Source organism: Struthio camelus, chromosome 3 (genome assembly GCF_040807025.1).
Source record: "Struthio camelus isolate bStrCam1 chromosome 3, bStrCam1.hap1, whole genome shotgun sequence".
NCBI lineage: Eukaryota > Metazoa > Chordata > Aves > Struthioniformes > Struthionidae > Struthio > Struthio camelus.
Genome location: NC_090944.1, coordinates 9,635,185 through 9,648,798, shown reverse-complemented (window position 1 = coordinate 9,648,798; position 13,614 = coordinate 9,635,185). Strand labels below are relative to the sequence as shown.

Sequence of the window (13,614 nt, the reverse complement as noted above, 5' to 3'; positions counted from 1 at the left end):
ATAACGCACTGCTGCGTACAGTTGCTTACGCTCAGAGCTCAAACTGAAATTTGGCTTGGATGTTGGTAGCAGGAGGGGAGAAAGGTGATAGTGTTTAAAAAGAAGCAGAGCTGATGAGTGAGTTTGTCTTTAAATTTACATTTTCCCAGCAAAATGTAACCAAAATATAAGGGACTGTTGTATCGGTACAGAACTACTTGTGCTTCTCCCTCTCCGTCTGGCCAATTTCAGTCAAATTTAACTAAAGTAACAAAGAGGCTTCAAACATGTAAAGTTCCTACAAGCTTCCTAAGTACAGCATGGCCAGGCAGAGGATTAAGACCCCAGTTAATGTCTCTGTTGAGAGGAGTGGTGCAGTGTGAACTCAGATGCTAGAGAGTTTGCGTGGAAGAGAGACTTCGTTAAGGCCCTGCCTCAGGAGAAGCTTTGCTCAGAGTGTGTGTCCTGTTAGATATAGGGAAATATGAACGGCAGGCATAAAGCTCAGGAAACTGGCTTCATAAAGCTTTGAATAGCAGAATTGATTTTTTAAATTAATACTGCTGATGATAAAATGACCTGTTTTGACTTCTCTTGGGGGTTCTCTCAGGTTAATTTCTCTCAACGTGTGTTTCAGGAGCTGTTCGGCGCTGTGCTGGTCACCCCTCTCAGCTCAGGCTACGCCCTTGGAAGTTCCAATTGGATTATCCAGTCGCACTATGAAAAGGTTTCCTATGTTTCGGGATCTTCCCTGCTTACAACACATCCTCAGGTAGAGCCACTTTTGTTAGTCCTTTACTGGAGGAAGTGTCTTTTCTCAAAAAAAAAAACAAAAACAGAAGGGTGCACACCAGTTGGGATCAGGTGTAGTGTAGAAGTTGTACAAATGCACCTCAGTTAGCAAATGGCTAAATTTGTAAGGGACACTGAGCAGGCCTACCACCCTGATAAGAGGGCAGGTATCAATAGGTGCTTGGGAAAGACAAAAAAAATTCTGTGTTACTGATAATTTGATGTCAGCCTACTTACCAGATGAGAAATTCTCCTTCACCTTAAGCAGGAAAATTCCAAGTGTTAAACAGTAGAGCATTAGTAACTTTTTTTAAAATCCATATTTCACTGAAGAGTCTTTACAGACAGTTCACAGACTCCTTCTATATCACTTCTGAAACATCCTTCCTTGGAAGAAATGATAGCTAACTGGCTGCCAACATTTCCACCCTGCTCTGCTAAGGGCAAAGTCTTTATAGTACTGTAGATGTAATTTCCAGTAAATTAATTCTCTCTAGATCCATAAATTCTCAGTGGAAAGGATGGCTTGAAGTTTGCAGTACTACGTGCTTTAGAAGTTGTCAAAACAGTTGAAAGCAATATTAGCAGAAGATACTTAAAAATAATTTAGAAAATGTGTCAGGTTCATGATTAGTAAGTAATTTCCTCCAAGGTGAGTGTCTTCTAAAGAGCTTTGCTTCTGAGCATCCTTCATTTAAAAGCTTTATCTCAGGAGCTGAACAACCACAACAGATAAACCCTCCTTAATAATATTACTGTACTCAGCTGAATGCGGTGTATCAAGAGTCTCTAGATCCCTTTATTCTCCTCAGCCTCAGGGTGGCCTGGGTTACGGTCTTTAATGACCTTCTAGTGAAAGAGACTTTAGCAATATATATGTATGGAATATTTCTGTGAGGAGAAACTTTGTGCTGTAGGAAGTGATTTGGGTAGCTAAGAGTGTTTTCTCTTCACTGACATGAAGTAGTGATTCAGTAGTGTGATTCTGTAAGCACCATTTATTGGGTTAAACTGACCATGTTTCCTCATTCTCCAAAGGTGAACATTTGTTTGAAAACTTTGCGTAAAATGCCTTTTTTATTTGGAGATGATCTCCCTGTGGAGGGGAATGGTGTGTGAATGAGCTGCCCGGTAAGAGCACAGCCCATGTATAGGAGATCTGCTCTAACTTACTCCAGCCTGCAGGAGAAATAGTAGCACAGTTAAGACAGGGTGGTTTCAACTTTAACAAGTGCAGAAAAGAGCCTGCCTGAATCCATAGGGAGCATCTCTGATTGCTAACAAGAGATAAAACCTGGACTATTCCCTCTGCTGACATGTCCCTCATGCCATAAACCCTCTCCAAGTTGCCTCTCTTTTTAGCAGACAATCTATCACTCTTTGCATTAGTCTGTATTAACACAAAGCTTGAAGGACCAGTTTACCAAGCAGTTGAAATTGCTGTCAGACTGCCTTTTCCTTGTTATTTACCATGTAACAAATGTTAACGAATATCAGATATCATCTTGTATTTGCTACTAGACTTTTGATGAAAACAGTGGCTAGTTTGGGGCCTAGTATTAATCCCCATGAACACCATTACAAGCTCCTACAACATGATGATTCTATAAAGGCTAGTGGTTTTTGACACCTGCCGACCAGCTCTTCATCTATTTGATGTGTTTAATAGATATTCTATAGTGACAACAATGTCTTGAGTGGCACAAAGTCAAAATTGTCTTCAACAAACCAGCATTTTTTCCATCAGGGAATGAGAAGTCCTTTGTCTGATAAGACTTGTTTTTCCACAAAATCATGGTGAGCAGTCTTAATGGAATTCCCATCTTCTAACAGTGTAAGAGAGCAGTCACTACTGCTTTCCTAGAAAATGATATCCAGTTAATCAGCATGTGTTTATTTAAAAACATATCCTGACCTTTTTGAATAATAGTGAAAGATTAGCACACTCTCAGTCTTCTGGAACTCCCTCCGTAGTGGTTAAAAATAAGTATCAGTTGTCCGGGGTCTCCTTAGCAGTTTAGTATGACAAAGTGCTGCTTGTTTGGGCGTACTAATGGAAACAGGTTTTTTCTTCTTGCATCTTGTCTGGTGTTCACAGTAACAGACTGGAAAGCACTTCCTTCTCTGAAGGTACAAACAGGATGGGGTTCATCTCACCAACCAAAACTGCCTCCCCCCCATCCTTCCCCCGTGTTGTCCCTTCTGCCAGCACTGTGATTTACGTGATCATACGGTGAAGTGCGTTGCGGAACTGATCTTTGTGAAAAACAAAACTTTTTGTTTGACTTTTGCCAGGCTAGTTCTAGCCCCTATCAGATCCCTCCATGCAGTCAGACAAGTGCTTGTGCAGGCACAGTGAGGATGGCAGCATGGGTGGGAATTAGCTGCTAGGGAGAGGAGAGCAGGATCACTTCTTTGGTATAAATTCTGGTTTAAAGTTTTCATGAAATTAGACATCCCAAGTTGCATCTATAATCAGCAGAGAGTTAAGTTGCATCTTTAATCAGCTTGTCTCTTTTAACAGCTGATAGAATGTGAGACATGTAACTTAAACAGATTAGACATAGCCCAGGGTGTATAGATGGCTAAAACTGGGTCCAGTGAACGTTGGCTGTTGGAGTTGATCTTGAATGCAGCGGCAGGAATCTCATTTGAAATCCTCAGTGGGTCTTCGTGAGAAGTTGTGGTGAGGGATTCAGCAAGACTCTATTAGCGGCTGAAAGTAACTGAAGAGCTGTAAAGCGTTTGTCTGAGAGTTACCTCTGGCACCATGAATTGTTCTCCTTACTTTTGTATTCTGGCAGATGGTTGCTATTAAAAATTTTGCCTCAACCTCTGCTGAGGCTAGAGTTGACACAGTTGCCTGTTGGCACCAAAGTAGAGAACAGGAGTTGACAGCACAGGTTCAGACATGTCACTAAAAGCCTTTTAAGACATCTTCTTTACATTAACCCACAAAAATCAATGCAAGCCCTCTCACTGCAATAGCAGCTGAAATTATGTGTATCTAATATGGCATAATCATTATGTACATTATCACAGGCAGATTCGATATTATTTTTTATTACATTATTGGCATTTCATTTTCACAGACACACGACAGAGAGTCAAAGATTGTGATAAATCTTATTTAGCAGGGCTGGACCTAGAAGATAGCGCACAGTGTAAACTTCTGGCAAAATGCGTTCCCCTGCGCATTTGACAGTGCAAGGTCTTTCTCTACCACTTAAGAATTGGAACTGAGGGACTGTGAGCAAGGGAATTGTACAGGGATCTTCTAAGTTCAGTAGAGGAAGTCTCATGATTCATCAGTCTTCTAGGTGGATGCAGAAACCTTTCCTGGTTGGTGAGACTGAAGAGGATCTATGGAGAATGAATATCCATGAAATACCACTCAGCTGGCTACAGTTGCCCTGCTTTGCTTGAGCAGTAGCGGTGGAAAGTGCATCCCAGCCTAGAGTGAGGCTAAAAGCTAACTTTTCAGCATGGCCTTACTGCATCTGCAGAGGGAGAAGTGAATTTTGCCACTTCAAGTTGGGTTCATACTACATTTTGAGTGTCAAGAATATGTATATTCAGTATCGGGTCTCACTTAAATATAATTTCTGAATTTCTACTGTATGTTTGGTAATGGAGAGAAGTGGACATGCATTTTCATTGTCCTATTAAAGTGCTAGTAAAACGTATCAAATGATCAGCCCCAGTGAAAGAAGTATGAGCCTTTGTGCACATTCAAGGCCGAAGCAACGTTTGCCTTAACATTATACTGCTTGTCCGTGGCCATGTTGCCACGCTGTTTCCTTGGACCATTTAATCAGTCCCTCTGCTAAGTGCGTGAGCCAAAGGCTTGGCTATGCAGATATAAACTCTTCACTCTCCCAGGAAGCAGATGTGGCATGATGGCATGGATCAAAGGCATGTTAGATGATGCTTGTGATAGCCACCCTCAGCACTTTAGCAGCGTAGTCTATGATTGTACCTTTAACTGTAGGGTATCAGTACAACATACACTGTCGACCCAGCAGATCAGAGGTCGTATCCCTGTGAAAACATCAATTTAACTTTGACACAGCTTAGCCACTGTACAGCCTTCGAAGAAAGGTTAAAGGGAGGCATGGTGCTGATCTGATTTGCTATGGGAGACTGGTAAACCAAATCCTGTTTTATTAGTTTGGCTTTGGTGTTGCACTGAGGAAACCACTTTTTCCTTTTTTTTTTTTTAAATGCAGTTGAATCTGTGATTTTTCAGCTGTTTCCAGATAATTGCTTTTGAGGAAATATTTATCTGTTTGGCCTGATATTATAGCTACACTTTAAAAAGTAAGAGATGCAGATGATTATTTTTTAGATAAATAAGCAAAAGTAAACAACATTAAGGATTCTAAAACAATTTATCTATTCTACCAGCAGTAGCCGTTTCCCATTCCCCTGAAACAGACCTCTGGAAAAGCCTGCACGAGCACAATTAATCTTAAATGAGTGTTTGAAAGTCACAGAGCAGACTTCAGAGTCAAGGGAGGCTCCTGTGCAGAGTTCAGATTCATGCACAAAATATAGGGCTTCAAGCCCAAAGCTCCTTGCTGATCTCACCTCTGTCAAAAAGAATCCACAGAATGGTTGAGGAAAATGGTACTGCCCTCTAACCACGCAGAGAGCCCTGGAAATCAAAGCCGACACCTTGAATTGCACAGGGAGGCTAGCTGGAAACCAGTGCAGCTGGGGATAGAAGTACATGCGTTAAACCCTTCCTGCCTACACTGCCGCATCCTCGGCAAACGATTGTCTTCAGTGTTCAGCTCCTAAGACCATGAAGTGATTAGTCTGTGGAGAATACTGCTTTGAGATGGCTCCAATTACAGTTCAGTTGCGTGTTTTGTGCTGTAATATGCAGGTAAACAGTTGTGTCTGTTTTTTATTAAGTCTAGTTGCATTTCCACAGACAGAGGGATGTTAAGTTTAAAATGTTCCATGTGTTCTCCTTCTTGGTCACTGTATTTTCTTGCTATATTGCACTCCTCTTGGTGCCGACCAGAGAAACCTGTATTAACGACTGTTACTGATTTTATTGCTTTGTGTTCCGTTTCAGCCTATGGACCAGGCTTCTCTTAAAAATAGCGATGTTCTCATCCTGACGGGTCTTACACAAATCCCTACCGCTAACCCAGATGGCATGGTAGGAGAGTTCTGCAGCAACCTGGGTAGGTCGTTGTTGAAAGCAGTCTTTTGCTTATTTTATCATCCTGTTCATTGCTTTGGATGGGAAATAATTCTGAGATTCCTGGAACTGAGTAAGTTGTCCAGCTATAGCTTCTGGCATAAAACTAGCTGTTTAGATTTTACGATGTGCTCCTGATGTCATTAATACAGTAAGTGCTTGGAGAGACACAAGTTGTACCTAAAATGTTTTGGAATGGAACAGGTATAATGAGATTTAATCATCTGCTGCTCTTGGTTGCTAAGTATGTCACTTAGCTGCCAACAGACTACGTGTTGCCTAGGTTTTGGATATCGTTCCCAGCTGAAATATTACTATTTCCTTCCTGTATCTCTGCCAGTGTAAAATTGTTACATGCTGTTTTTATGACTTTCAGTTTTGAAAACAAGCACATCTGCTTCCTTTCTTACACCTGATTTTTAAATATATCAAAAGCAAACAGTACAATCTCTGTTTGAAAAAATATATTGAGATATATTTATAGACCCCAGAAACATAAAACCTAATCAGACACTTTCACAGCTGGAAAAGCTGATCATTGCGAAGCTGTGATATCAGTGTGAGTGGCAGCATTTTTCAGCCTATTTGGAATGTGACATCCAGTGCTGTTCTCTCCTTTTCCTCCCTTCCCCGACTTCAGCTCCTCTGTGCTCTCACCCTTCTGTCATCAAACCACTTGCTCGTGTTTGTCCTGCAATGTATTGCCTGTTTTCTTGTCAGACATCTTCCCTTTACTTTGAACTAACTAGTTCTTACAAAGAACTGACGTACTCGTGGTAGGATTGTTACAGAGGTTATCAAAAGACATAAGAAACCTAAATCAGGGAATCCTCACTGTAAGCAAGTGCCCTCGTGCCTGGGAGAAACCTGAGCTGTAGTAGTTAGGTGACTTACCCAAGGTTGTGGAAAAGGGATGGGAACAGAACCAAGGAGCAAATACTTCTTAGTCCCACTTGCATGTATGAATGTACTCTTGGAGAAGAAAAGACAATACTTTCTTTCCGTTTTGAAATCCTTGTGCGTATTCACAGAGGCTGAATATCTAGGTACTGTCGGAATATCCCACTGTAAGGCTAACATGATAGTGGTCAGCAAATAGTACAAGGCATGTGGTAGATTCCTCCAGGAACCAACAACTCTAAATCAAAATCAGATACCTCTATTTAGGGCATATTTTTTGGGTTCAAACAGGGATCATTGGTCCTGATGTGTGCAGTACAAGGTAAAATTATGTGTTTTTATTTTTTTAATATGAGAAGACAAATTAAATGACCATTATGTGGTATAAATACTTATTGGTAGGGTGTGTTTTAGCATGTTATACGAGTGATCGTCCTGGGTTAGACCAAAGATCCTCTCTGCCAACACCATCGCTCCAACAGCAGCAGCCAGTGCTACTTTCCCCTCATAATCTCATATCCTTCAACTATTTTTATTTCAGGAATTTCCTGAATCAGACGTGGCTTTTGTGTAGTTAGTAGTTAGTAATACTCAGTGGATTTCTCTTCCAGGAACTTGTTCAGCCTCTCCTTGAAACTGCATAAATTCTCAACACCTGTGACTTCCTTTCCTAGGTGATGCATATGTTTGTGTGTGTGTATATCTATATATAAACAAGTATATATATTTGTATGTATGTATTATGGGTTGTGTTTTTGTTATTTTTAAACATTTTAATGCCCTTATGGGTTGTGACAAGTGAGCTTGGGTCACCATGCTGCACCAGATGTGTTGCCCTTCTCTGTCCCTTCTGGACCCTTATGGGGGTTACTGCCCCCATGACAGATGGAAGCATGATAACAACCTACCATCTTACCTTAACCCACCAAGAAGGTGAATTTTTGCTGAGATGCTAGACTTTGTACTGGAGTGGCTGAGGAGCGGTACGTGTTGCCTTACTGCCAACTCTGCTGCAAGGTCATACTATCCAACAGATGTGCTCTGGCAAGAAGCTTGGAGGTCACTGGTATCTTAAACTGCAGCAGCTGTTTGCTAAGTGAACAAGAGTGACACTTTTGTTAATTATCATGTTTTTAAAATGTTGAACAAAGTCTTAAAGCTGTAGCTTGGACCAAAGCAAAATGCAAAAGATGAATGCATAGAACTAAATGTGTTACGTACGTAGATACAGGTGGGTGTTTTTCTGCACAAGCGGCTCTGGTTTACAGAAATATTCTGAACTATTTGGAAGGTTTTGCAGTCTTCAAGCCAGCTTCTATCTTGAATGAAATAAACTCCAAGAAATCAGAAGACCATTAAAGACCAAAGGAAGATACATGATTAAAATGATGTCACTGTAAGAATTTGGCGTTTGAGTGGCATTTGACAAAAAACCACAGTGACCTGGGGAAACTAAATGATTCTATAAAGAAGCAGGGGTAGGGCTGACTCTCATCTGACAACAGTAGTATTTACACATCCACCCCAACACCAAGAGAAGAAAACAGTGAATCAGTTTTCTTGCAGATGTGCAAAAAAGTCCATAAAAGCAATAGGTTACTGCAAAAAGCAATAGCTTAGGCAAAACTGATCACAGTGATTTTCATATATTTTATGCATTTTGAAAATGTTCAGAGGCCTTCACAAGGAGCTGAAAATATACTAGCTAAAAACTCTAAAGCAGACACTGGAAATTTCCCAAGATGTGTATCATAAGGTAATGGCATGTTTGTGACTAAGTGTTGGTAAGCACAGAAATGGAAGTGTGAAAATTTCACCTTCATCTCAGTTTTGATCTCAGCATCTAGGGTTGTAGATGCTGATTCCCATTATTATCGAGTCACATGCGTGATTTCCTCTCCTCTCCACATTGTGCGTGCTGTGCTCAAGCCACACTTTGTCACATCTCCAAGTTCCTCTCATAGGAAGCCCAAACCCCTTCTTTTCTGTTCTCAGCACTGCAGCACCAGCACTCTGCAGCTTGAGAAAAGCAACTGTATGTTTACGTTGCCTTGGGCATCATCAGCAAAATTGCCAGACTCTCTCTGTAGGGACAGGTTTTGATATTTCGTGTGTGTGTGGTCGTGCCTGTGTGTGTGTGTGTGTGCGCGCGCGTGCGCGCATCTGTTTATATAAAAGCAGAAAAGAGCACAGTTGGCTTTTCAGGTGCCAACTTGACCTTGTGGTGACAGCTGTTTGAAATGCAAGTATCTCTTTGTGAGCTGTAAATTGAACAACTTGTTATGGAGCCACTGAAGAAGACTAAATTTGAAATGCCAAGATTATTATACAACTTTTTTCAAGAGAGTGCATCCATCAGTCACAGAGATAAATTGGGCTTTAAACAGCTTTCAAATATACATGTCCTCTTACTGACAACTGTGGAAAGTTGTCCTAGTGGTACAGAAAGCCAGATTGGACCTGCTACTTGCATAGAAAGTAATACACTTGTAAATTTTTTCATTCCTGTTTTAGACACGCTGGGGGGTAGTTCTTGTCTCTTTTATGGAGCCACTGAAGAGCCCCTTCAGGAAATAGTGCTCACTTGCACTGAGCACCACAAAGATAAACTTGCACTAAGGAAACAAGTAGCGTAGCCTAATCCAAAAAGTTGTTATACACAGTCTTGTCAGTAGTGGGATAGCTGCCTTGCTGTCTTTTCCGGTCCGGTAGACTAGGATCTGTCCCATTTTGAAGCTGCATCACTGTGCAGCCGGGAACATGAAATGCAAAGCACCAGCAGGCCTAGTGGGTACGGCAACTCGATGGAAGAGTGCTCAGCTCCCTGGCCTGGGATTTTATACTACTTATTGGTAACTTGGGAATAGAAGCTCAAACTGGCATCTGCCGGAACGCCTGACCCTCCCTTATTTTCTCTGTGGCCCCAGGAATCTTGAATTTCTGGTTGTTTTCAACAGAAGAGGCTTGAGGCTCCCGAAGTGAACCAATGGCTGCTGGGAAGGGAGAGCTGTGAATTCAGGCTCTGAGGCTTGAGCATGAAACCTAAGTTTTCTGTGACCGGCCTGGACAACTTCTTTAAGCAATCCGTTATTAGATGAAAGATCTTCTGCCAGCCTCTTCAAAGGGAAGAGTGAGCCGTTTGTCTTAACTGGGCGAAGCTAGTTGGTGCCTGAGTCAAAGGAGAAGGAGGGTGTTCTGCCTGGGAACCCGTTTCACGGAGACACACACCTTAGTGTTTCAGCTGGTATCTCAGCTCAGAGACAGAGCTGCAGACCCCTTTCCTTAGTGTTTTTGGCTGATCACGAATGCACTCCACACCCCTTTTTCTCTGCCCCGTGCAGCATCCTTGCTGCTGTGAATCCCTTAAGGTAAGTACTTACCTTTACCTCCTTCTGGGTGCTTAGTGAAGCAGTGTAAATTCTGTTCCTGGAGTCAAAGGCTTAACTTTCAGCCCCCAGGTGGCTTCGAAAATATCGTTTTTAATCTTCTCGTGCCGCTTTTCACATCCTGTTTAGAGATGGGATGGTTTAGCTTTGCCCATGTAAGAGGGATAATATAGCACATTGCTGTGATGTTTTGTAACATCTTAAGTTCTAGACAAATGTAAAGTATTGCTATTCCTGTTCACAAATATTTTGATGGTAGAGTTTGTATGTGACCCGGAGAGAACATAGGCAGTAAACCCCGCCACACTGCCGTTAATGTTGTATAGTATAGTTTTGATATAGTGGGTGTCTCTGACTGCCGTTTGTTGTTGAGAAGAGCATGTAATAGGCACTGACTCCTGAAAGGAGTTGAGCACCTTAAATGCATGTGAAAAATCCTACTACAGGATCTGTATATCTCCCTAGGCTCCATAAAACCTTTTAATATTTGGCCATAAAAATCTTCCTTGAACGTGTAGGTGGGGCAAAAAGACCCTTAATGCGCTAGATCCGTACCCCATCAGAGTCTGCAGTAAACTGAAGCCAAGGAAGTGATTATGGCAAGATTTAATATATGCATTTTCAGCCTCTTTTACAGCTTTTTGTGTGATGCCTTGGTGCCTAATGTTACTGTTGCTGCATTGCAATTAACATCAGTTGATGGTTTTACCCCATGGCCACCGATGAAATCCTAGTGAAGCAGCAGTTGCTCGGTGAGCTGGACAAAGTATTTCCCCTTTCCCATAAGCTACAGCATTTTTGTAATTCATTCTGCCAAAAGAAAACAATGTTTGCTCTGTTGTTGCACTCGGATTTGTTTTGATTGCAAAGAAAACCTATTTTTCTTCTCTTCGTTTCCTCTCTAGTCCCATACCATCTAGCGTTCATGGAGATTTTAAACCGTTTGTGTTATGTTCAAAGGAAAGAGAAGCATTTAGAGCTTTTAAAAAGGAAAGGCACTCCTGCCCCCTCCCCCTTCTAGCTTGGAGGACTATTTGAAATCCCTGGATCTTCAGGCATTCATCGGGAGTAGTGAAAACTGAGTACAGAAGAGTTTACCATGTGTGCTTGCTTTCAGCTGAGGCCTGTGAACTGTTGTCCTGCCCCTCTGCATGGACAGCTAAGAGACAGAGCAGGGTTTATTTTGATGGGAGGATGTTCTGTGTCATTTCGGACAGGATTTATCCTCGTTGCTGGTGCAAGGCTGCCCTCTCGTGTCAGGAGTTTCATATGTGTTCAGTCTGTTTTGTGCCCTGCAGCTAATGGAGTATAATCGTTTGCTCCACTGAGCCTGGAGAAGGCAGTAAATGTATTGAATGATCAGAAGTGTTCGTGTGCGTACAGGGTTCTGCTGATTCGCACAACAGCTTCCTTCTATACCTTGTATAATGTTTGGATTAAAGGAACGCTATTAAAAAAATTTAAATATGAACCCTGTTCATTGATTTTTCTCTTTCTTTCTCCCGTAGCCATGACTGTCCGGAACGGAGGAAATGTACTGGTTCCTTGTTACCCCTCAGGAGTAATATACGATTTGCTGGAGTGCCTGTATCAGTATATTGACTCTGCCGGACTCTCCAATGTCCCTTTTTATTTCATCTCACCTGTTGCCAACAGCTCCCTCGAGTTCTCCCAGATCTTTGCTGAATGGTAGGTGTTAATGAGCTGCTTCATCAGGCTGAATTCACCCATCTAACTATGGTACATAGGTATATGCAGGTTACATCTACTTGACATATTCTAGTATATACTTGATTGGAATTGAGAACACGTTTCTTGAGTCACAAGCTTGTGCGTCTGTGCGTAAGTAGATGTTCTATAATTAGGGAAGCGTCGTTTCCTGTAGAACATACACTGAACGTGTTTACAAACTCAAATAGTCTGTACTTTTTGGTACTAGCACTGATGACTAAATGATGTACCTGACTTGAGTGACTTTTAGATATGCCTGCTTGCAAGTCTCATCCAGTGTCCCCAAAACTTTACTGTGGTCTCCTTATTTAGGCAAAACAGATTTTTCAGACTTTTAATTTACTGAGTCATGGAAAGGGGAACCTGACCACTTGCGATTGTTCCTAACTTCTTAGATACCAAGAGAGGCTATAGATAATTAAACAGAGTAAATTAGCTTTGCCTCCCTTTCTTCCTTTCCAGATTTTTTAATCTGAAATTCAAACAAGGGAAAGAGATGTCCAGGCAATCTGAGATGGATTGATCCCTCAGGAGAATTGTAAAAAGGATTGAAATTGGGTGAATTTAGATTACATTACTTTCAGCAAAAGTAGGAAAATCAAGCCTTGGTGTCCTGGCCGAACTTCAGTGTGCTCCCCGGTGTATGTTGACACGCATGGTTTATAGTTAAACAATTGTTTCTATTGTACTTACGTGGCACTTTCATTTCAGTTGCAGCTGAAGGGATAGCTGCATAGTTCTTGCTATAGGAATCCTTTGGGCTAGATGCTGCAGTCAGAACAGTAGGAATGTTACGTGTGCCAGTAGGGTAGCACAGCAGCTCTGAAAGCAACGTGCAGGTGAAGCTCTTGTTTCGTCTGCTGCGTCTAGCTGGCATGATTCAGACATCCAAGTGTTTAGAGACCCTTTATTTGAATTCTGCTTCTCTGTAGTGCCTTATCTTCAAAAGTCAGCACCAACATTAGCAAGTATCCAAACGCATGTGCGTAAGGTAAGTGTTTTACTTAGGTGGAAATGAAGTCAGAGGTTGTGATACCTCTAAAACAGAGGTTTGGGGTCAGAACTGGGATTGGAATTCAGGAATTTCCACCTCCCAGTTCTACTATTGAGTCAGCTCAAAGAAATTTCCTGTTCTTAGTGTCTCTTAGAATTTATCAGATTTAGTTTGACCCAGACTCATCGTTTTGTAATGAAGTGAAGAACGTTTGAGGTGGGTAGTGTATCCCAGAAGAAGCCACCAGGACGGTGTCACTACAGATAACTGTAGCATCACACAGGCCTCCAATAAGTCTCTTCCTTAACTCTTGTAATAGGATGAATCAGGAGTGTGACTAGAGCCAGTTAACAACTTTCAGTATTTGTGTTCCAAAAATAAATGACTGATAAAAAATAGCAGGTAACAGTGAGCATTACACATTGATGAGAGGCAATTTGCCAACATTATAGTTGCAGTAATAAAACGTATAGGAGAACTAGATTGTAATGAACAAAAGGACTCGGTCATTGCTGAGAAGTAGGATGAGGCAAGTGGAATTTTTCTGATGAGGGATGATCTGGCTTTGCAAGAATTGCTGAGGTCAGACTATGAAATAGCGTGAATGTTGAGTTGCA

The 13,614-nt window shown here is 41.6% G+C and overlaps 1 protein-coding gene across 2 annotated transcripts in view; it reads left to right on the top strand.

Annotated features, from left to right (window-relative positions):
• Nucleotides 1-13,614, top strand: part of INTS9 (integrator complex subunit 9) — a 74,081-nt gene that overhangs the window by 24,681 nt on the left and 35,786 nt on the right. For both annotated transcript variants that reach the window (XM_068936821.1, XM_068936822.1), the window contains 3 exons: nt 617-751; nt 5,858-5,969; nt 11,781-11,961. In XM_068936821.1, the coding sequence (XP_068792922.1) occupies nt 617-751; nt 5,858-5,969; nt 11,781-11,961 (428 nt within the window). The remainder of the gene's footprint in view (nt 1-616; nt 752-5,857; nt 5,970-11,780; nt 11,962-13,614) is intronic.